Genomic DNA, 22,550 nt, shown 5'->3' with positions numbered 1-22,550 from the left:
ACAGTGAGTCTAGGGTTGATGTGGTTTAAACTAACATGTTCACACTGTGTCCATTTAACTCTTACTTCATACTGGAGGGGGAGGGGCTAACCTCCAAGTATGATGTAAGAACAAAATGTCCGCTGTGTGAATATGGTTCATTCAGTTTGATATTTATGTACAGTCATAAAACAATGTATCAGACCTCATGTCTTCTATACTCATCATGTGTAATGAATGTTTGTTTGTTGTTCTTCTGTAGAGATGAAACAGTCTGGTCAGATGGAGATGAAGGCCATGAGTCACACATCAACACCTCCTCATCCTCCTGGTGATGAGGTAATCATAGTTTTGCAGTTTTGAATTTAGTTTTTCTCTTTATTTTGTTCAATGTCAGTTTATTTTTGATTCACACATACATACAATACAATGCAGTAAATATGAAGTTTTTAGATGTTTCTTTTTAGCAGACAGACAGACAGACAGACAGACAGACAGACAGACAGACAGAGGTTCACATTATCTCCTCCAGTTCTCCTCCCCTCTGAACACTCTGAACAACCAGTAGGACCACAGTACACATGGAGATTAACTATGAATTACTATATAATATAGTCATTGTTAATCTTCACAATGACTACAGTATTATGTGGAGAAAATTAAAACAAAACATTGTTAATGTTAACATGTCAAGTATCCTCAGAGCTTCATCAACAATGTAATGTTGGTCCCGGGTTATTTCAGGAGTAATGAAAGTAAATTAGCCTGCTGGTGGCGCTATAACAGACCGATGTGAAGAATTCGGGGCAAAGGTTCTGCCCTGACCTCCAGGCCTTCGGCCTTGCGGAGACAAAAATAGCCGGCTTATTGTGTATATATATATATATTTTTTACCAATTGCCCGAATGCCCCCGCCCCAGTTAAAAATCGATAGAAAGCAATATACAGTATATATATATATATATATATATATATATATATATATCTATATATATATATATATATATATATATATATATATATGTGTTAAAATATATATATATATTTTAACACTCATTTTTTAATTATTATCATTACAAACTAATAAAATAACCCTTGTTGTAAAAAAAAACTAAGTTGTCCTTTAATGTTTTTGCCTTACATGGGGTAAAGGGACTAAATGGGGGGTATATGGCTCTGGATGCAATTGGTTAGACCTACGACCAACTACCAATTATAGTCTCCCATATTTGAATACTGGGCCCTGATTGGTCACCCCACACGCAAATCGCAGAGGGCATTTTTTTTTAACTCTCTCCTGATTGGCTGAATCGCAATGACTACTATCAGAATATAGAGCTTTAACCTTTTAAAGGAGACATCCGTTCATTTTTTGTGTTATCTTATTATGTAGCAAATCACTCACCAACGTAGAACGTAGCTGGCTGCTTATCTCTCTGCCTGGCAACACCAGGTTGCCAGGTGCGGAGAGAAACAAGCAACGAGCGTTAGCTCGTTCTGTTATTAACGGTTAGCTTGTCGGGACTTTCATCGCCTGTAAGGGTCTCATGGGGCTCCACAATGAGTGCTAGGAGAAAAAAAACAGACTTTGCATTTGTTAAAATAGGCGAATTTGGGCTATGCTCGCGCCTCCTATTATGCCAACGGTGGGGGTCGACAGGGGGATTTGTGGAGTAACTCAATGGGCATTTCTACGTTGGTGAGTGATTTGCCACATATCAAAAATAACACTAAAAATGAACGGATGTATCCTTTAATACAAAACGTTTTGTTTTAACCAAAAAATATCACTTACCCTAACTTTAATTACATTTCTCCATTGTGTGTGTCCCCGATGACCTGGGGGTGTGCAGGAAGCCCTGAACACATATTCATGTTAATACATTTTACCTGTCTTGACCCAGTCACACCTCCTCAACCTGACTTGACCTTCATGGAACGCAATAAGCCAGGATGCACTGAGTAGTCTTGGTCAAAGTCCTGGATTGTTCTCAAATCCTTGATGACTTCATTCTGCTTTAGTGAAATGGGCCCCCAGTGTTGATTATAAAATCATATTAAGATGAAATGTCTAACATGTTCTTGTGCTGTGTGGTCTACAGATGGACATGGGAGCAGGGAGGATGGGTCAGCCCAACGTTACCCAGTTACAGAACCAGTGCCTCCATCCAGGACAGTTTCTTGGGTCCAGTTCAGGTCTTGTAAAAGGCCTGTATTCAAATGTAAAAAGGTATTGACAACAAAATATACTAAAAGTACAATCTTTTTTTAATTAGTCAAACTAAAATAGCAGATCTACAAGCTCACAACCCGTCACAATGTGACACTTTGTGAGCTTATAGATCTGCTATTTTCAGATCTGCTTATGGTAAATTCCACCTTGTTAGACATCCGTTAAGAGGCCTAAGGAGGAGGATTTCTTCTTTAATTTCATTACTATTATTATTATTGTTGTAGTTTTGTGCTCGCTGCAGCAGCAGCTTTAGCCATCCTCACTATTTCTTTATTCTCTCCCAAAAGTATGGCACCTAACTACTCCCACATACTTTCACTTACAAACTCCATTCAAACTGTAAAAAAATCCAGCTTACTGTGGACATGTGTGCTTGTACTTTTCTTTTTGAAATGATTTGTAGTTTTTGAAATATTTAACTTTAAACACCCCAAAAAGTCTATGGGAAAGTAAATGTTATTTCAACTGAAAACCCCTTTTTCTTTCACTTGAGATGAGAAATGCCCCATGTTTTCGTAAAGTCACTGCGGCTGCATTTTTTACACTACAGATATGTTTGTTACATCAGCAAGTTCGCACGGGTCTGCTCTCCTCTCCAATTTAATCCAAAGGTCTAAGCTGTGTGATGTATACATTTTAAGTTAAGACCACTAACATAAACCCATGTCTCTCTTCACTCTAGCACTCTAACAATCAGCACACCTGGTTTTAGCTAACTTATCAGTCATTGGCTGCTCAGTGGTGCTGGAAAGTAACTAAGTATATTTACTCAAGTACTATGCAAGTGCTTACCATGCACAGTTTCTTTTTTGAGGTCCTTTTACGTTCCTTTCCATTGTTGTTACTTGTATCCACTACAATGACAGCTTTAGTTACTTGTTACTTAGGGTTTTATTATTAATACAAAACACACAGTAACCACACACAGCCGATGTACAATGTGACGCGTTATGAGCTTGTAGATCGGCTATTTTCTAAAAATAAATTAAGTACTTTTAGTTTGGTGCTCAAAGTATATTTTGATGCTAAAACGTTTGTACACTGTAAGCTCCAAACTCCACCCCACACACACACACACACACACACACACACACACACACACACACACACACTTGTATAAACCCCATACTCCAGCGCCACCCCACATGACATAACCCCCTCTGTCATACAAACTATACAAAAGAAAAGCCGATCTACAATGTGATGCGTGATGAGCTTGTAGATCTGCTATTTTCTGAACATTTAAGTACTTTTACTTTGGTACTCAAAGTACATTTTGATGCGAAAACGTGTGTGTATTTCAAGCTCCAAAACTACCACCCCCCCACACACACGCACGCACGCACACACCATACTCCACCACCACCCCACCCCACCTCCCACACCACATGACGTACCCCCCTCTGTCATACTTTGACTATTCGAACAAAGCCGATCTACAATGTGACGTGTTGTGAGCTTGAAGATCTGCTATTTTGGAAAAACCTTGGCAGTCTATGGAAAGTGTGAGTACAGGGGACGGCAGTGGCTCAGGGGTAGAATGGCCGGTAGAGCGGCCGGATGGCAAGTGTGAGGTTCCCAGTTTGATCCGGGGCTCACCCAGAGTTAGTGTAGAGTAGTGTCCTTGAGCAAGACACTGAACCCCTAATTGCTTCCGATGAGCAAGTGCCTTTGATCAGGGGTTTTCAACTGATTTCGACCCAGGGACCACCATCCTGACTAAAAGCAACCTAGGGACCACCACTATTGTGCGTGGCAGGTCCATCATAGACCCACCTCACACAATAGTGGTGGGGGGTTCATGTACCACAGGGAGCTGGAGAAAATAGCTATAATATCAATATAATATCTAATAAAATACAGCGATTTTGTTTTAATATGATGGAATATGATTAAGCTCATATTTCATATTACACACACACAAAACAGTAAGAACTCCTGTAAGTTATTAAAAGTGAAAAAAAAAAAGTTTTTTTTTTTTTTTTGGGCCAGGGACCACCTGCAATACTACCACCGGTTGAAAACCCCTGCCTTAGATGGTTACCTCCGGCAACCCCCCCCCCACACACACACACACACACACACACGCACACTGTAAACCATCGGAAATAGCTAATCTACAAGCTCACTGGAGCCAGGGGGGAGCGCCCCACACCTATCACTAGCGCCCCCTAACCCCTCCACCCCCTTACTACCATCAGCTATTCAAGCAGGTGTGTAACTGATGACAATTAGGAAAATGATAACAGGTGCTCCCAATATGATCAACCGGAGGCAAGTCTACGCCCACACACAACACAAAGACAGAGATACCAAGTCCAACTGAATTTGTACTTTTTATAACTACCATTTTTTGGCTTTAAAGCGAGCCCACATTGTTTCTGCAAGGAACAATGTTTTCTAGTTTACACTACAAAGGGCTACCGCACGCACGCACGCACGCACGCACACACACACACACACACACACACACACACACACACACACACACACACACACACACACACACACACACACACACACACACACACACCATCATAATAATGTGTTCCACAATGTTTCTCCCCTCTTTCTATGTCTCATTTCTATGATTGTCTTTCTCTCAGCTGTGACTCCATCACAGCCCTCCCTCTCTCTGCAACAGACATGAGGAAGTCTTGGCATAAAGACTACACACAGGACGACCGTGATTCCAATGTCCGCTGGCTGTGAGTGTTCATCACACAGAAAGCAGGCAAAATAATTCCTGGTCTACCTTAAGTCAATCCACCACGTGACCATGACACTAACATGATACTGACACTTGCCATGAAACTGAGCATGATGCTGACCATGACACTGACCATGATACTGATACGGATTATAAGATATAACACTTTTCTCAACAATTTGACCAGTTATGGCCCGGGCGGCTGGCGTGGAGGTCCGGGCGCAGCGTGTCGCGGGTTCGACTCCCGATCCCGACGGACTTTGCTGCGTGTCACTTCCATCTCTCTCTCCCCATTTGCTCTCAGACTACTGTATACTATCTAATAAAAGGCAGATAAAGCCAAAAACAATTATAAAAAGAAAAATCTTAATGTAACAAATTATTACGTTATTATATTATGCAAAAACCCGTTATTGCGCTATCGCTCATGATTTTATTACATTATGAGCTTTTATGGCATTTAGTTTATTGTATACTATGAACTGTTATTACGCCGTTATTACATTATGAGTTGCTACAAGGTGCTCTATATCACCTGATAGTTATTTCTCCCCATTATGTTCAGTTGTGTGTGTTCAGAGATGTTATTAATAATTGGAAATTAAAATGTATGTTTCCTGCATTTTTGTGTGAGCGGGGAACATATAACCTTTTTCTTTTGTTAATGGGGAACATAGAACCCAGGGAACATAGAACCTTTTTTGGGTAAGTGGGGAACATAGAACCTTTTATGCGGGGAACATAGAACCTGGGGAACATAGGTACGGTCCCACCGTAACCATGGCAACATGCTTTTGACATAAAAACGCAAATAAACAGCTGACAGTTGGGAGAATCAATGGTCAATGGCTGTGTGCAATTTCAGATCAATTGCTCCAGCCACTTAGGAGAACCGGGCAGAAGAGATTTTGGCCTCACCACCCTCACACAACCCTACCTCACAGAACTTTGTGGAATTATAGGAGGATTGAATGATGAGTTTAGTCTGATGTCTGACTTCATTCTCTGTGTGTTGGTGAGCAGTGTAAAGGACATGTCAACAGGAGACCCAGCTGAGGACATTAATGACCTGGTGACTGATGCTCTGAACCTAGAGAGGAACATGTATGAGTCAGCTAACAGCGAGGTAAGAACATAATATTTTCTCCATGACATTTATTTACATGTTCTAATGATTACATGAACTACAATGTAGCCATCCCAACTATTTAACTGTGCATCTTTCAGTGACATTAAAAAATAATCAATAAAATAAACGTTTCAAAATGTTCATAAATGTGTCCAGAATAGGGATGACAGGTAACCAAATTAACCCTAGCGTCCTTATTCTGAGGTGAACATTAGACTAAAATAGCCGATCTACAACCTTACAATGCATCACCATGCAACCCGCTGAGATCTTATAGATCAGCTATTTTAGGCAAACAGATTTGGTGTTGAGAGAATAAAGCACCAGGCCTAGTACAGAGCCCTGGGGGACCCCGTTCAACTATGTATAAAGGTTTAATGTGGTTATCGTTGCTGTCGGGCAGAAACCTCATATCCATATTTACATTTTATTTATTTTTTTGTAAATTATGTATATTTTCATACATTAATGCCCTATTTCATCATACAAGAGTGTCACTCATAAGTAGTGAACATAGGAGATATACAAGCTCACAACGTGTTGTGAAGTGACACGATGTGAGCTTGTAGATCAGCTTTATTAACCATTTAAACCCTATATACTTAAATCGAATGGGGTTAGGTCCCTCAGGGGTCTATTCTTGGTCCCTTTTTCCCCCCTCTACACTAAATCTCTTCACTGAAACTAGCAGATCTACAAGCTCAGTGTGAGCACCCAGCCCACATCGCTCACATGTATGCGCGAGCGTGTGCACGCGCGCCTGATGTTGCGCTCCATTAGTTAAAACATCCACAGTACACCACTGTCTATCTTGATATTATAGCCTATATTGATGTGTGAAATACAGGAGGAATACTGGAAACTGAGGGGTGAGCTGTGGGAGAAGAGGCTGAACAGTATGGGTAAGATTCTAGCCACACACACACCCTCTCTCAAAATCCAACGTTATCTATACGTTCGTTCATAAACATGAACAATGCCATAAACACACGATAAATGCACCATTTTATTACAACATATATAATATACCTACATTACATTACATCACTCATTGTCCAGCAGCTTCAGGTATCGTTATATCCTCTTTTTTTTTTAGAGCTGCTGCGATCAAGGTTTTTGCGATCCGATTCCGATCAGGCAGCATCAAAACAGATCTGATTCCGATTAATTCCGATCCGATACGGCACATAATAGTCTCTATACTGTGTATCTCATGTTGTTGTTGATGTTCTTTTTTGTATCTCTGAAGTTGCCTAGAACAACTTTAATTGAGTTTACGGTGATATTTATGTACAGTCATAAAACAATGTGTGATATTTATGTACAGTCATAAAACAATGTATCAAACCTCATAATATATATATAATAAATAATAAAGAAATACATCACATGGATGCAACTGGGACGCATCATCAGTGTTGTAGCCTGGGGTCATCGGGTGTTTCGGGTCTCGCAACATACAACATACACCCTCGCCCAGGTGACCCAGCCAGGGTTGATCAAGCCCCGACTTACGTCCCAGTAGCACCCACGGTCAGTCCTATAGGGAAAGACAGGGCCACTCAGTCCGCTTCTCCGGAAGTACTCTGCCGGGACTCGGGGAGGCTCTGGCACGTGGAGGGACTAGGCTCTGTGGGTTGTCTCCTGGCCGGGCTCCTCCTTCGTCTCACCAGGTCCAGGACCTGAGCGCTGCGCCAGATCAGATGCACCGCCCCGATCCAAACATATCCTTCTGGCGTGATGGTTCCTTGGGCCGATACCACTGGATTGGGCCGTCTAATGGTATAAGCTCTGCTTGCATGTCTTCTATATGTGTAATGAATGTTTGTTTGTTGTTCTTCTGTAGAGACCATGAGTCAGACATCAACACCTCCTCTTCCTCCTGGTGACAAGGTATATCATAGTTTGGCATTTAACATCTGATTTTATTTAGTTTTTACTTTTCTTTTTCTGTTTATTTTTCAATTTCAGTTTATTTATGATTCACAAATACATACAATACAATGCAGTAAATATGACGTTTCCAGATGTTTATTGTTAGCAGACAGACAGACAGACAGACAGACAGCACAACGTACACAGAGGTTCACATTATCTCCTCCAGTTCTCCTCCCCTCTGAACACTCTGATCAACCAGTAGGACCACAGTACACATGGAGATTAACTATGAATTACTATATAATATAGTCATTGTTAATCTCCACAATGACTACAGTATATGTGGAGAAAATTAAAACATTGTTAAAAAACAATGTTAACATGTCAAGTATCCTCAGAGCTTCATCGACAATGTAACCCCATTTACTTAAATTGAACGGGGTCCCTCAGGGGTCTATTCTTGGTCCCTTTGCCTACCTTTTTCCCTCTGCACCAAATCTCTTCACCGGAAATAGCAGATCTACAAGCGTCACAATGCTTTGTAAGGTATTTCTGCAGAATGTTTGATCCAGAATAGGGAAGCTAGGGTTCGTGAGGTTAATAGTGTTCTACTTACATTAAACTGTTCACTTATACCTAGTGAGGCCCGATCTGTTCAGTCTTTTATTTTGAAATACAGGAAGTAAAAGTTAATTCCAACCAATGTTGGGTTAGTTCAGATTTTTTGACTGAAAGCTGTAGGAAATACTTGCCATTAATGTAGTGGTTGCCAAGGTATTAATTTATTGCCTGAGTCCCGTGGTCAGAGTTCTGGTCCGGTTCTGATGAATATGAAATAGTTCCGGTGATTTGGTGGGGGCCACTCATTAGAAATAAATCAATAAAAAAAACTGGCATCATTCGTATTGATGACCTATTTCTACCATATAGTGCAGGTTTTGTTCAACTTTGACCCCTCTGTCACATGGCTCTATTTTTTTTGTCCAGAATCACTGCGCTGCTGCAGCATACTCTCTCAAAACAAGGTGCACTGCCAGTGTTGTTTCTGGCACACAACACTGGCAGTGCACCTTGTTTTGAGGTGCACTGCACGTATATATATATACATATATATATACGTATACATATATGTATATATATGTATATATATATATGTATATATATATATATATATATATATATATATATATATATATATATATATATATATATATATATATATATATATATATATATATATATATATATATATATATATATATATATATATATAGAAAATAGACGATCTACAAGCTCACAACTCGTCTTCATCGGTTAACAAGTCGCTTATAATAATCAGACATGGCAACACTGGCACTGGCAACACTATATGGTAGAAATAAGTCAACAATACAAATTACACTAGTTTTTTGTATTCATTTCTTTTTAATGAGTGGCCCCACCAAATCACCGGAACTGGGGCAATCAATTAATACCTTTGCAACCACTACATTAATGGCAAGTATTTCCTACAGCTTTCAGTGCAAAAATCTGAACTAACCCTTTAAGGAACAGTCTGTTTTTGTAGCTTGACTCTCATTGTCTGTTGATGTGTGAAATACAGGATGAATACAGACACCTGATGGATGAGAAGAGGTCTGAGCTGAAGGAGAAGCTGATGAGGATGGGTACTGGGTACGGAATTGTAATACTCCTACTCCTGTACAGTGGCCCTCATTTATCAACGCGGTGCAGACCAAATAATGGGCGTACGGCGAGATCACCGCAACTTTCGACATTTATCAATATATCCTGACGTTGGTTTCAGCCTACGGTACGCTGAGATCTCACGTCTGGTCGAGACCAGTTGTTGACGTTGGCTGCACCCGTTTATTCCATCCTAGACCTGCGGAGCAGCATTGTCTGACTGTCTGACAGGCATCTGGACACATAATCCACTCCTAAATGTATTATCTAACACACTAATAAATAATCCCTGTGAAAATATAACATTTTATAAACTCATTTAAACAAACTGCTTTAACAGTCATTTGGTTAAGCTTGCGGATCTGGCTGCATTGGCTATTTGAAAACAGCAGATCTACAAGCTCACAACTGGTCGCGACGCGTTGTGAGCTTGTAGATCTGCTATTTTCAAAATATACGAACGCTTCTGCAAGAACATTTTCGGGACTCCTGACCATCTTTTCATGGACTGTGAGGTCTACAAATTGACAGTATCCGACGCTCCAATCTCTTATTAACGTGGCGGCACGGGATCACTGCAGCTCGCCCGAGTCTCACGGGATTGACGGGAATAGCCTACATGACTGCTTTATTTTAGTGTAACTCGAACGCGCACTGCTCGGTATGGGTTAAATAAATTAATATACAAACGTATTCCATTCATGGTGATGTGATTGGTATCATAATATGTCATGTAGGCTACTAGCCTGGCGTACATGACAAAGATTGTACCGCTACTACGCTACGGATTACATGAAAGACACAGTTGGGCGGGTGGGCATTGTGGGAGCTGTATCCCACAATGAGCTGTCCACACACACACACACACACACACACACACACACACACACACACACACACACACACACACACACACACACACACACACACACACACACACACACATATATATAAATCTATATATATACAATTTGAATCCTGCGCCATGTCGGTTGTCTGTATGTATGTATGTAGCCAGTGTGACGTAATCTGACATCACGCCAGTGTGACGTAATCTGACATCACGCCAGTGTGACGTAATCTCACGACAGCATGACATCACGCATGACATCACATCCTACCTATAAATTCTAGGATGCCGTCAGATCGCACCAGTTCGACGGCTTCCATAGTGGGTTTTGGTCATTGGAGAGGTGATGCACGTCACCTCTTTCTGAAGTGGGTACTTTCAAAGCCTGCCGTGGATTTAGGAGAGCACAAAACTCTCTCTCACACTGTGAGGTGCCTGTAAGGTGGCACTGCAAAGTGAACGACGCGTCACGCTAGACGTTCGGGCCGCGTAGCGGCCCGAACGTCTATTAATGTACATAAGTATGTACTGTACGTACATACTTATGTACATTTCTTATTCAGAATCATTGAAGAAACATTTGTTTGATTTCAGAGGACATGACAGAGGATCATCATACTCTGGCTATGGGTCTGGGACAAGCAGAGGATCATCATACTCTGACTATGGGTCTGGGTCAAGCAGAGGATCATCATACTATGGGTCTGGGTCAAGCAGAGGATCATCATACTATGGGTCTGGGTCAAGCAGAGGATCATCATACTATGGGTCTGGGTCAAGCAGATCATACTCTGACTATGGGTCTGGGTCAAGCAGAGGATCATCATACTATGGGTCTGGGACAAGCAGAGGATCATCATCCTCTGGCTATGGGTCTGGGACAAGCAGAGGATCATCATCCTCTGGCTATGGGTCTGGGACAAGCAGAGGATCATCATACTCTGGATATGGGTCTGGGTCGAATAAAGAACCTCAAGTTTTAGACCAAATGTAAGATCACTGACCTCTTTGAACTTCAACTGGAAAGACACAAAAAATGAAAAATTGAAATTATTTAAAATTGGCATGATTCTAACTTCTACTGTGTTTTACTAGAAAACACAAGCATAACTTTAACATGAAAATATTGGACATTAAACAGGTAGTTATTTGATATATGACAATCACAGACATTTCTTACAAGGATCGTAATGTATTATAATTCACAGAGTTGTAATTCATGAGTGTTGCTCACTGGCAAGCAAGTACACTCACATTAACCTCACTTTTTATTTTTGTTTGTTTTTTACTTAAGTAAAAGTAGCAATACCAAAATCCTCTGTTACAAGTACACACGATTGTCATCAAAATATATTTACAGTACCAAAGTAATGTCGCATTAATTCATCACATCTTTATGCGAAGTGGGCTTGTAGATCCCCTATTTTTAAATAACGAAAGTATTAAATAGGGCCTTAGTGGCTAATGTATGATTGTACAAATCGGCAAAGTAACTAGAAACTACATTATCAGGGATGCAGTGGGAGGGTTGAACATATTCAGTTCCTTTGGGGGCGGGGGATATCCCCCCCACTTTTGGGATGAAGAAAAAAACTCAGAGCCCAGCTGACATTCACTTTAATTCACAGGGATGGGAGGGGTACAGAGAGTTCCGGAAAGTAACTAAGTGCATTTACCCAAGTACAATTGTGAGATACTTTTACTTTACTAAAAATGTCAATACTTTTATGCTTATACTTCTCAGAGACAAAAAGTACTTTTTACTTCACTATAATGATTGTACTTTTTACTATAATTCACTATAATTATTTTACTTTTTATTTGACAGCTTCAGTTACCATGCACGTTGTAGATTTACATTCTTACAAAGCATACATTAACCCCAATAACGTACACATGGTGGTATTGCTACTATTTACTTAAAGGTGTTGCTCACCCCAAAAAATGATTTACTTTCTATCAATTACACACCCCGTGAAACCTTGAATTTGTGGATATTTTTTTGTTTTTTGTCTCATTCCTCAGCCAATAATTCGATGACCGAGTCATTGGTAAATACGAGACTCAGTTAGAGACTCTTTGAGTCTCCTACTGAGTCTCCTGACCTCCGGTCATCAAATTATTGGCTGAGGAATGAGACAAGAACCAAACAATCTCCATGAATTCAAGGCTTCATTATTTTATTGTTTGTTTGTTTGTTTGTTTTTTGGTTGGGTGGGGAGGTATAGTTTACACTACAAGGGCAAACTGTCTGTTTCCACCTGTACAGTTAGGGATATGTCATATGATATTATGACATAATATCGTAATAATACATGTCTCTTTCTCTTTGTGTTTTTTGCCATTGCCTCAGCTGGGACTCCATCACAGCCCTCCCTCTCTCTGCAGGAGGCATGAGGAAGTCTTGGCATAAAGACATCACACAGAGGAGCCGTGACTCCTATGTCCTCTGGCTGTGAGTGTTCATCACACAGAAAGCAGAACCAATACAATGTGTTCTCACCATCGTCTAGACCCCAGACCAGCTGAACTATTATCACTTATTATATGATGATTGAATCTGATGTCTGACTCTGTCTCTTTCATTCTCTGTGTGTTGGTGAGCAGTGTAGAGTACATGTCAACAGGAGACCCAGCTGAGAACATTAAGGACCTGGTGGCTGATGCTCAGAACATAGAGATGAACATATATGAGTCAGCTAACAGCTGGGTAAGAACATAATATTCTCCCCATGACATTTATGTACATGTTCTACTGACCACATGAGCTACAATGTAGTGGTTCCAAATACATGTCTAACATTGAGACATGAACTATTCCTCATTCAGTGACATAACAAAAAAAATGTGGTTATCGTTGTTGTCGGGCAGAAACCTTGTATCTCCACGTTCCAACCCCCCCCACATAACGTAATGCCCCATTTCATCATACAAGAGTGTAAAAGTAAAAGCAGTGAAAATAGCAGATCTACAAGCTCACAACACCTCGCAACATGTTGTGAACTTGTAGTTCAGCTTTATTAACAATTCAAACCCTATATACTTAAATTGAACAGGGTTCCTCAGTGGTCTATTCTTGGTCCCTCCACAGTCCCTCTATATACCTAGTTAGGTCCTGATCTGTCCAGTCTTTTATTTAGCTTTTCAGAAAACCTTGAGTGAGATTTGGTGGCGTGTGCAGCAAACATTATTATTAGTATGATTATTTTATCAACCCATGGAGTCACCAACGCACCTCACATTTATGTGTTGTATTCATTGTTGTACTTAATGTTGCACCCAGTTGTAATCCCCCAACCAGGTACAGTTGGTATGTTGCACTGGGTAGGTGTGCTATAATTTTACAAATATAACCCTCAATAATGATATCAAGTCATTTTAAGGCAGGAACTAGTGGTTTGTGGAGATTAATAGTGTGGGTGTGAGGTGTGATCACTTTGTTGGGGGGGGGGGGGGGGTCTGGGGGTCATCCCCCCTATGCCAGGCTCAAGTTGCTAAAGCCACTAATAGTGGATTTAGGACTAGGCAAGGGGTGGTCCCCCGCAAAAGTTGCTATTCTGGGACACCTCCCTTACCCACTAAATACATGTGCTACCCGTTACATTATGCATAGGTGTGGTTTGGGCGTTACAATGATAATCACCGTGCCAGATGCCATTACCTTTAAGAGAAGACTGCGCTACCCATTATCCCCTATCCAATATATGCTCTCCTATCTCCCTGTCTGCAGTGTTGCCTGGTCTGATTATTGAAAGCCACATCGGGTTTGTTTTTCTGAAGTTGCTTGTAAATAATGGTAGAACGGCTGTGAGCTTGTAGATCGTCAATTTTCGAATAGCGAACATATATAAATATGCACATTGTTTAATGGACGATTTATATTGGTTTGAAGTGCTCATGTGGCCTATTATAGTATAGGAACAGTCTGTTAAAGGTAGGGTAAGTGATTTTCTTTGGTTCAAATAAGTGTTAAATAGCTCTATGTTCTGATAGTACTCATTGCTATAGACTGTTTGTTCAGTAAAAGGAGTCTTCTTGTCTCTCCAGCTCTTTATAAAACAGAAAATGCATTTTCGTTTCAGTTTCAGTTCAGATTTTTTCCAATCAGGATAGAGAACTCAATCAGGATACAGATTAAACAAGTGAAATTGGAAGTGATGACACTAAGAAATGAGCAGGCAAAATTTGAACTGGAACACTATAAGAATGAAGCTTAAAAATGGGTACTTTCTTCTGATTGGCTGAGATTTTGACACCTACCGGAAAATGTATTTTCTGTTTATTAAAGAGCTGGAGAGACGGAGACTCCTGTTACTGAACAAACACTCTATAGCAATGATTACTATCAGAATATAGTGCTTTAACCTTTTAACAAATTTATTTTTGTTTTAACCAAAAAATATCACTTACCCTACCTTTAACAGCTTGATGTCGCTTCTCATTGTCTGTTGATGTGTGAAATACAGGATGAATACGATGACCTGATGAATAAGAAGTGGTCTGAGCTGAGGAAGAAGAGTCAGATGAAGATGGGTAAGGTTCCAGCCACACACACACACACACACACACACACACACACACACACACACACACACACACACACACACACACACACACACACACACACACACACACACTTGACCATTTAAGGTTTAAGTGGTTATACTTCGTTGACCAGGGTCACCCAGGGGTCTGTACTTGGTCCACTCCTTCTTCCCTTCTACACCAAATCTGCAGCTGCTCTACAAGCTCAAAAGGCCACGCAGTGTGAGCTTTTAGATCGGCTATTTATTTTTGTTTATTATAAAAATGTATTATCAAATTAACAGTGTCAAAAGCCTTTTGGAGGTCCAGCATGACCATGCTGCAGTATTTGTAAGTCCACCTCTTGTTTGATGTGGTCGTTCAAATAGAGAAGGCATGTGTCAGTGGAGTTGGATGTTCTGAAGCCAGATTGGAATTTGTACTTTTTTTTTCAGCAAGATACTTTTCAACCTGTTCATACACATTTTTTTCTACAACTTTCGAGATGGAACTAAGAATAGAAACAGGGCGGTAGTTGCCAGGGTCTAATTTACTTCCTTTTGTGTACAGAGGGGTTACTCTCGCTATTTTGAAATCAAGGGGGACCCGTTCCTGCTTGATTGATGTGGGTGATGATTGGACCAATGGAGGCGGCTGAGTCTTTGAGAAATTTGGAGGGAATATTGTCGTGGCCAGTGGCCTTGTTTTGTTGAAGTGCGCACATTTTTTTAAACACCTCATCTGTTGTCACCATGGTGAGTTTAAAATCACCTTTGCGCCATCGGAAACATGGACTCTACGTGCCAAAGGTCTACATATTGTTCACCTGAATGTGAACAGTCTTGTTGGGTCTAAAGACAGACAGGCCCAAATCAGGGAAATGTTTTGCGATGTTAAGGTTCACATTTTGAGCTTCTCTGAGATCAAGCTTGATGATTCAATAATGAACTAACGACAGGAACAGACATGGGGGTGGTGTATGCATGTATGTACATAAGGATACTAACTGCCCTCCCTCGTTCTGACCTGACTCTAACCTGACTCTGCCAGATGGGGGAAGTATTGACTTCACTGGTTCAGAATACAGTTTCCATCTGGGATCGCTCAGAGAGTAAGGCTACTCCGCACAACTGCGTGTGCGAACCAATCAGCGGCTGCTAGGGCGGGATCTTTGTGAGACCGGATGTGACGCCATCAAGAAGCACTTATTGTCTTGTAGTTCTTTCATGATTCATCATTGTTGAATAGTATACAAAAGAACTACTGCTGGCGCAGCTACTATACGTCATGTAGACACGTCAATATGATTGGTTGATAGACAGTGATAGACAGACATCCAATCACCTGCCAAGTAGCTTGAAAATAAGGGAACGCCCGTCATGGATTGTGCTACCGAAGTCCCAGATGGAAGTAGCCTGTGAAACAAATGTGACGCAAGCTTCTTCCATTAGGCGGAGTCAGGTTAACCTGACTCATGAAGCAATTGAAACTGTGTGGGTTGAGATCATTTTTGATAGTGCTAAAGACCTGTGCTTGTCGGTACCATCTGCAGACCTCCTGATCAGAATGATTTCTATGATATACTTGAGGGGTGCTTAGCTAAGGAGAACAATGCTGAGACAATTCTTGTCGGAGATTGGAACACGGACATGCTCCGAAAAGAAGCATTCTGCTTCAAATCTTTCAGTAGGTTTTGTGATCTGCACAGCCTCCGTCAGCTTATTACCCAACCCACAAAGGTGTGTGATTCAACTCAAACTACCATAAATCTCATTCTAACATCGGACCGGTCCAAAATCTCCAAGAGTGGGGTTTTTGTTTACGGACTAAGTGATCATTATATGATCTTCTGTACCCGAAAAAAAAACAACAACTAAGGCTGGCTGTCACAAAACGTATCTAGATCCCTCAAAACCTACAAAAGTGAGGCCTTTATCACAGTCTGGAGAGACAGGACTAGTCAGATGAACTAAACAGCATGGCATGGCTTCAAAACCAAATTCCTTGCCATTTTGAATAGCATGGCTCCCATGAAAACCAGCAGGGTTAAAACACGCTCGGAGCCATGGATGAATTCGGACATACTGACTGCTATGAAAGTCAGAGACAAAACAATGCTCTGAAGTTCATACATGTAAGACAAAGCCCGCCAAATGCTTCAACAATAATCTCAAAACCCACCTAGTGATTTTCCTAAACTAGGCTGCAGCTGAATATGTAAAACCAGGTTTACAAACATCAAGATTACGACGGACGACACTCTCATTACAGACGAGCTGGATGTGGCTAATCGCTTAAACATCTTCTTTACAACCATAGCCACAACACTGGTTAACAAACTGCCCTCCCACTCTGGGCGTTTTGGTGTAGAGCACATCCAAGCATTCTACAAACATCTAAGTACACTGTGTCCATTTAACTCTTACTTCATATTGGAGGGGGGGGGGTTACCTCCAAGTATGATGTAAGAACAAAATGGCCGCTGTGTGAATATGGTTAATTGAGTTTACAGTGATATTTATGTACAGTCATTGTAGTGACCTTTTGTCCTTGTGGTGGTTGACTGAGAGTACCTTTTTGCACCGACTTGCTTTGTGCAGCAAACATGACCAAAAAAGGGAAATGAGGAATGTCCAAAAGTTAAGGTTGAACTCAAAAAAGGTTTATTCCATAAGTTGTGATCCAGGCTTGAAAACGTAAAATAAATAGACTTAGAATATAGCAAATAACTTAAAGAGTATAAGGCAGCAGCAACAAAAAACAGACGTAAAAAGCTGTGAACCTCCAATCGACTACACCTGGCCCTCTCTAGGCCAGGTTCTTATGCTCTCCTCTCTTCCATGTCTGTAGAGGGTGACAAAGCACACTGACAGGGGTATTAGACATGGCACATACATGTGGCCTATTGTAGATCGGCTCCTACAGTCATAAAACAATGTATCAGACCTCATGTCTTCTATACTCATCATGTGTAATGAATGTGTGTTTGTTGTTCTTCTGTAGAGATGAAACAGTCTGGTCAGATGGAGATGAAGTCCATGGATCAGACATCAACACCTCCCCTTCCTCCTGGTGACAAGGTTAGTATCGTTTATTTTAGTTTCTATTGTTACTTTCTGATTTTCTTTTTGAGCTTATTTCATTTTTTATGTTTGTAAGCTTTAGTTTTGTTTCATTTTTTTATTTTATAAATATAAGTGTTTGTTTTATTGCATAGAATATGGGGTATTTGTCAGAGGCAAGATGAAAAATTATCAGAAAAAGTATTGTGTTAAAAAATAACATATGTCAAAAAATAACTCTTTCTCTCCATCCATCCATCCATCCATCCATCCATCCATCCATCCATCCATCCATCCATCACAGCTGTCTCAGAGTTCTTCTATGATGACAGAAGGACAGACATCAGTCAGCAGCAGTACAGACCTCAGCTCCCAGCATGTCCAGACAGGAAGCTCCATGACCTCCCAGAGGGAGGTGAAGAAGGAGGAAGAGGAGGATGAGGAGGGGGGAGCAGAGGGAGGAAGCAAGAAGGTCGAAGGTCAACCTGATGTGAAGATGGAGGATAAACCAGAGGTGAGATCATTATTAACCCAGAGGTTCTCAACTCAAATGAATGTAATGAACTATCTGGGATCACTCCACATGCCTCCAAGACCTGCCACAGGCTGTTGATCAGAGCTCTGGCTATTATTTAGGCATCTTACCCCACCTCGATCAGTGATCAGACTCTCGGCTTGATTGATTCTCTGATTTGCCTATCAGACCCTCAGCCTGATCTGGCAGGTTGCCATAGCAACCAAATACAGGAAGTTTGACCTCTATCACAATTACGGCAAACTCAAAGAGTGACGGTGTACTAATGAACATATTTCAAGGACAGCAGCCCATAGACCAGACATTGTCAACAAAGTTTTCAAAATAAGTCTCGATGAACTTCTCCATGACATCAATCTCGGTGTCTTTGGGAAGATAAAGGCTAGAGTACACACCGTTGAGGGACAAATGAGAGGACTCAAACATGCCCACCTCCTACTGCTCCTACACGAGATCTTGACTGTGGATGACATTGATCAAATAATTCGAGCAGACATACCTGACCCACAGAAGGAGCCGGAACTGCATAAGCTGGTGCGTCAATCCATGCTACATAGACCCTGTGGGACAGCCAACCCTAACAGCCCCTGTATGGTCAATAACAGCTGTTCCAAGAACTTCCCTAAAGACTTCTGTGACAACACTCGACTGCCTGTAGTTTGCAACTCCAATTGTTATTTTGTTATACAGGGAAGTTAACAAAAGACACCCACCTCATTCCATTATGGAAGTAACAAAGGGAAGATGTGGAGGTGTGGCAGGACTTTTATACGGGAGACAGACAAGGCAGTGGCGGAGCGTCCGGGTAGGCCAGGTAGGCGGCCGCCTACGGGCCCGGGACTCAGGGGGCCCGGGCCGTCAGATCACATTGACCTTTATTTTTAAGAAATAGATGCACTTTGCGTGCTCTGCCTCTCCGCCTCTCCGCGGCCGCCTCTCAGCAACTTTCCCAGAGATTCACCAGCTTATGGAACTGCAAATATATTCGAGGCACCCCAATACACTGTTAGAAGCTCACCCTAACCTTAAAACCGAAATAAAGTAACACAAAAATGAACACAATCCGCCCAAAACCCGCACATTTTCTGGCTCCGCGTGCATGCTTGTGTGTGCAGGGGAGGCCTGATCAGTGTGCTGTGCCTACCGGCCCGGCTTTCAGTTGTTCCGCCACTGAGACAAGGAGCTGTGACCACTAATGCATGTATTTTATACACACCAACCATGTATTAGAACAAAGACAGGTAGAAGCACCTATTCGTAACACATTTTGTGTAGCTATACTAACTGAACGATATTTATAATTGACACTGTGTCATGAGTCCATGTTCAGTGGAAGGAGAGGAGAGACGGGACAGCAGATCCTTCTGTAGTTTAACGGTGACAAAGCAGCAGTGATCAGGGGCTTTGTGGCGGAGCAGGTCCACTCTATGTGCTTCTGTTCTCTACATCCATAGCAGACAGACCGGGGGTGTTGGTCTTGTTTCTGTCTCCTTGGTACCTCTCCTGACTGGCGGGAGGAGAATGAAAACATCCACTGTACTTGTAGCTCATTGGCATGAGCAGTCGAATCCCGGTTGTTGGGCTTTAGCTTGGGTGTGCTCCATTCTGCATGTTGTATGGTTGATTGTCTGTGGGCAGGACAGGTGAACATGCTACTCAATATGGTCGGGACAGAGTTGTGGCATAAAGGCTTGTCGGGCCAACTCCTCTTGGACAATACATGCGAATGCACAATAACTGTGTTGAGACAGTAAACACAAGCCTGCGTTCCTAAGCTTCCTTTTCTCTCCTCATCCTGGCAGACAGCTGTTCCCTGTTTTCACCCTGAAGTAGCCTATAGGCCGGTCAGAACGCTGAGCTAACACTGTATGAGGCACAATCCTCATATTTGAACTTACTTAATCTCTCAAGACAGATTCAGAGCTCCGCAACTGAATCTGTTCCCAACTCCCATTACACCATGTAGAGTTTTTGTTATTAGGAATATAAACAAACATGCACCACCGGAAGAGGAGGGCTGAGGGAGAGTGAACGGGCCGACATCCGGTCCCTATACAGGGGGAATTGGGCGGTGCCCCCAGAGGCAAATTCAAAGGAAACAGTCAATGGGTTCCCAGATTGGAACATACTTGACCAATACATGTTCTGAACGAGGTGAAAACTATACTCTGAGTGGTTATTAATGCTCATCTGTGTGGCTTTGTGTAGGCTGAGCGCCATCTACTGTCCCTTAACTCCACCACAATAAAAACATGAAAATAACAGCTTAAAATCCAAGGTTGTAAAAGAAGACACAACCTAAACAAGCAATATATAAATATATCTGTAGGATAACATATATCTCCATCAAGCATGTGTGGTGTTGTGTTATGGCACAGTTACTTTTGTTATTTTTGTTTAATTAATGTCCTTGATTTGATTTTCCCTTTCTCTATTCTATTCTATTCTATTTAGGGAACTATTCCTTTGCATGGTGAGATGGAAGACCATCCTGTTACAGAGTCACAGTCCTCTCAACATCCCTCTCTGGAGCTTCAAGATGAAACTGATCTAAGTTCATGCTTCAGTGGTTTGATGATAGAAGAATCCATCTCTCTGCCTCGTTCTCACAGCTTACCCTCACTGAGCCACATTCCATGTTTAGAGAGCAAGGAGAGTTTCACAGCAAAGCGCTCCCACAGCGTAAATGATGTTACACTACTGGACAAAACACAGAGAATTACACCTGATATCATTGTTGTAGAAAACGAAGAAAGCTACAGGATCCACTGCACCCAAACAGGACTGTTCCAATGCAACGTGACCGACCTGGTGTTTAAGATGAAGACAGAGGGAGATGTGACTTACAGGACAGTCCACTGGGACCGAAGGCTTCTATCCCGGCTTGGCACGAAGAGGCCTGCAGGACCACTGTTTGACATCAACGGTTCTCAGGGGTCTGTGTGTCAGTTACGCTTTCCACATTGTGAGATCCTCTCCATGGGTGGAGGCAAATCCTTGTCTGTTCTCCATGTGATGGATGATGATAGCATTGAGCTGATCAAACCTGATGTGATCACAGAAACTCATGTTATCATAAATGTAACTGGATTATCTTTATATAGCATCATCAAAGATATGTTGTTCGGGCCCAGTCCTGAAAATGCATTGGTGTCACTGTTTTATACACCACCGATTGATGATGATCATCCCACATCGACCCTGAATGTATTGCTGCTGCCTGGGAATGTTGTGCTGGAGGAAGTGATGACCAAAAGGAGGAAGATATACGGAGAAGAGATTTACATTCCAAAGCCTCCCCGTGAACTAATCCCAAAGAAAGAGTATACCCTCTCCACTTCCCCTCAAGATGATTCAATCAGAATTGAACCAAATAACTGTAAGGCAAAGTTTGAAGTTGATGAATCATCATACCACAATTTCGTCTCAACATTTGAAGTGACTTTAGAGGGAAAGTTTGAGCGTCTTGAGCTGCTTCTAAGAGACAGTAACACGTCCGTTTCTGCATGGGAAAGCTGTGTCAACATTTCTGCTCCTTCTTTAAGAAAACAACAAGTTCAGCGCACACTGACTCTTCCAGTAGAAGACAGGCTGTTTTCTGTGCGGAGCAGCTTCATCAACAGCGTTTCAGATCCTGTCCTCAACAGTCTCCTGGACACACTTTTAGAGAAGGGGGTGATTACCAAAGAAGAGTATGATACAGCCTACGTGGAGAAAGTGAACCAAGTCAAGGCACGTGTTGTCATCGACACAGTGAGGAACAAAGGAACTGCTGCAAGTTCAATCATGATATTGTTTCTCCGTAAAAACGACCCGTTCCTCTCTGAACATCTAAAACTGTAACAATGTACTTGAGTTGGACACACTGAAGTTGGTTCATGTTTCATAACATGATCATCCAGAGCAACTTCAAAGTAAATGAGCAATGACAGGTGCAATGCCTTGCTCAATGACACTTCAACAG

At 41.6% G+C, this 22,550-nt stretch overlaps 2 protein-coding genes across 2 annotated transcripts in view; both read left to right on the top strand.

The window, feature by feature from the left end:
- Positions 1–22,429, top strand: part of LOC311039064 (uncharacterized protein) — a gene marked incomplete at both ends in the record, with an annotated part of 28,425 nt that extends 5,996 nt beyond the window's left edge. Inside the window, 14 exons of the mRNA XM_084048706.1 lie at positions 242–318; positions 2,082–2,164; positions 4,819–4,920; positions 5,946–6,048; positions 6,899–6,953; positions 7,898–7,944; positions 9,533–9,603; positions 11,060–11,455; positions 12,819–12,920; positions 13,073–13,175; positions 14,890–14,998; positions 17,993–18,069; positions 18,356–18,565; positions 21,041–22,429. Of these exons, the coding sequence (XP_083904832.1) occupies positions 242–318; positions 2,082–2,164; positions 4,819–4,920; positions 5,946–6,048; positions 6,899–6,953; positions 7,898–7,944; positions 9,533–9,603; positions 11,060–11,455; positions 12,819–12,920; positions 13,073–13,175; positions 14,890–14,998; positions 17,993–18,069; positions 18,356–18,565; positions 21,041–22,429 (2,924 nt within the window). The remainder of the gene's footprint in view (positions 1–241; positions 319–2,081; positions 2,165–4,818; positions 4,921–5,945; positions 6,049–6,898; positions 6,954–7,897; positions 7,945–9,532; positions 9,604–11,059; positions 11,456–12,818; positions 12,921–13,072; positions 13,176–14,889; positions 14,999–17,992; positions 18,070–18,355; positions 18,566–21,040) is intronic.
- LOC311038678 (NACHT, LRR and PYD domains-containing protein 12-like) overlaps positions 1–22,550 on the top strand; it is a gene marked incomplete at both ends in the record, with an annotated part of 279,561 nt that overhangs the window by 190,936 nt on the left and 66,075 nt on the right. The window lies entirely within an intron of this gene.

The sequence above is a fragment of the Gymnoscopelus microlampas genome (genome assembly GCF_963454915.1).
Source record: "Gymnoscopelus microlampas genome assembly, chromosome: 22".
In the NCBI taxonomy this organism is placed as follows: domain Eukaryota; kingdom Metazoa; phylum Chordata; class Actinopteri; order Myctophiformes; family Myctophidae; genus Gymnoscopelus; species Gymnoscopelus microlampas.
This window is presented reverse-complemented; position numbering and strand designations above follow the sequence as displayed.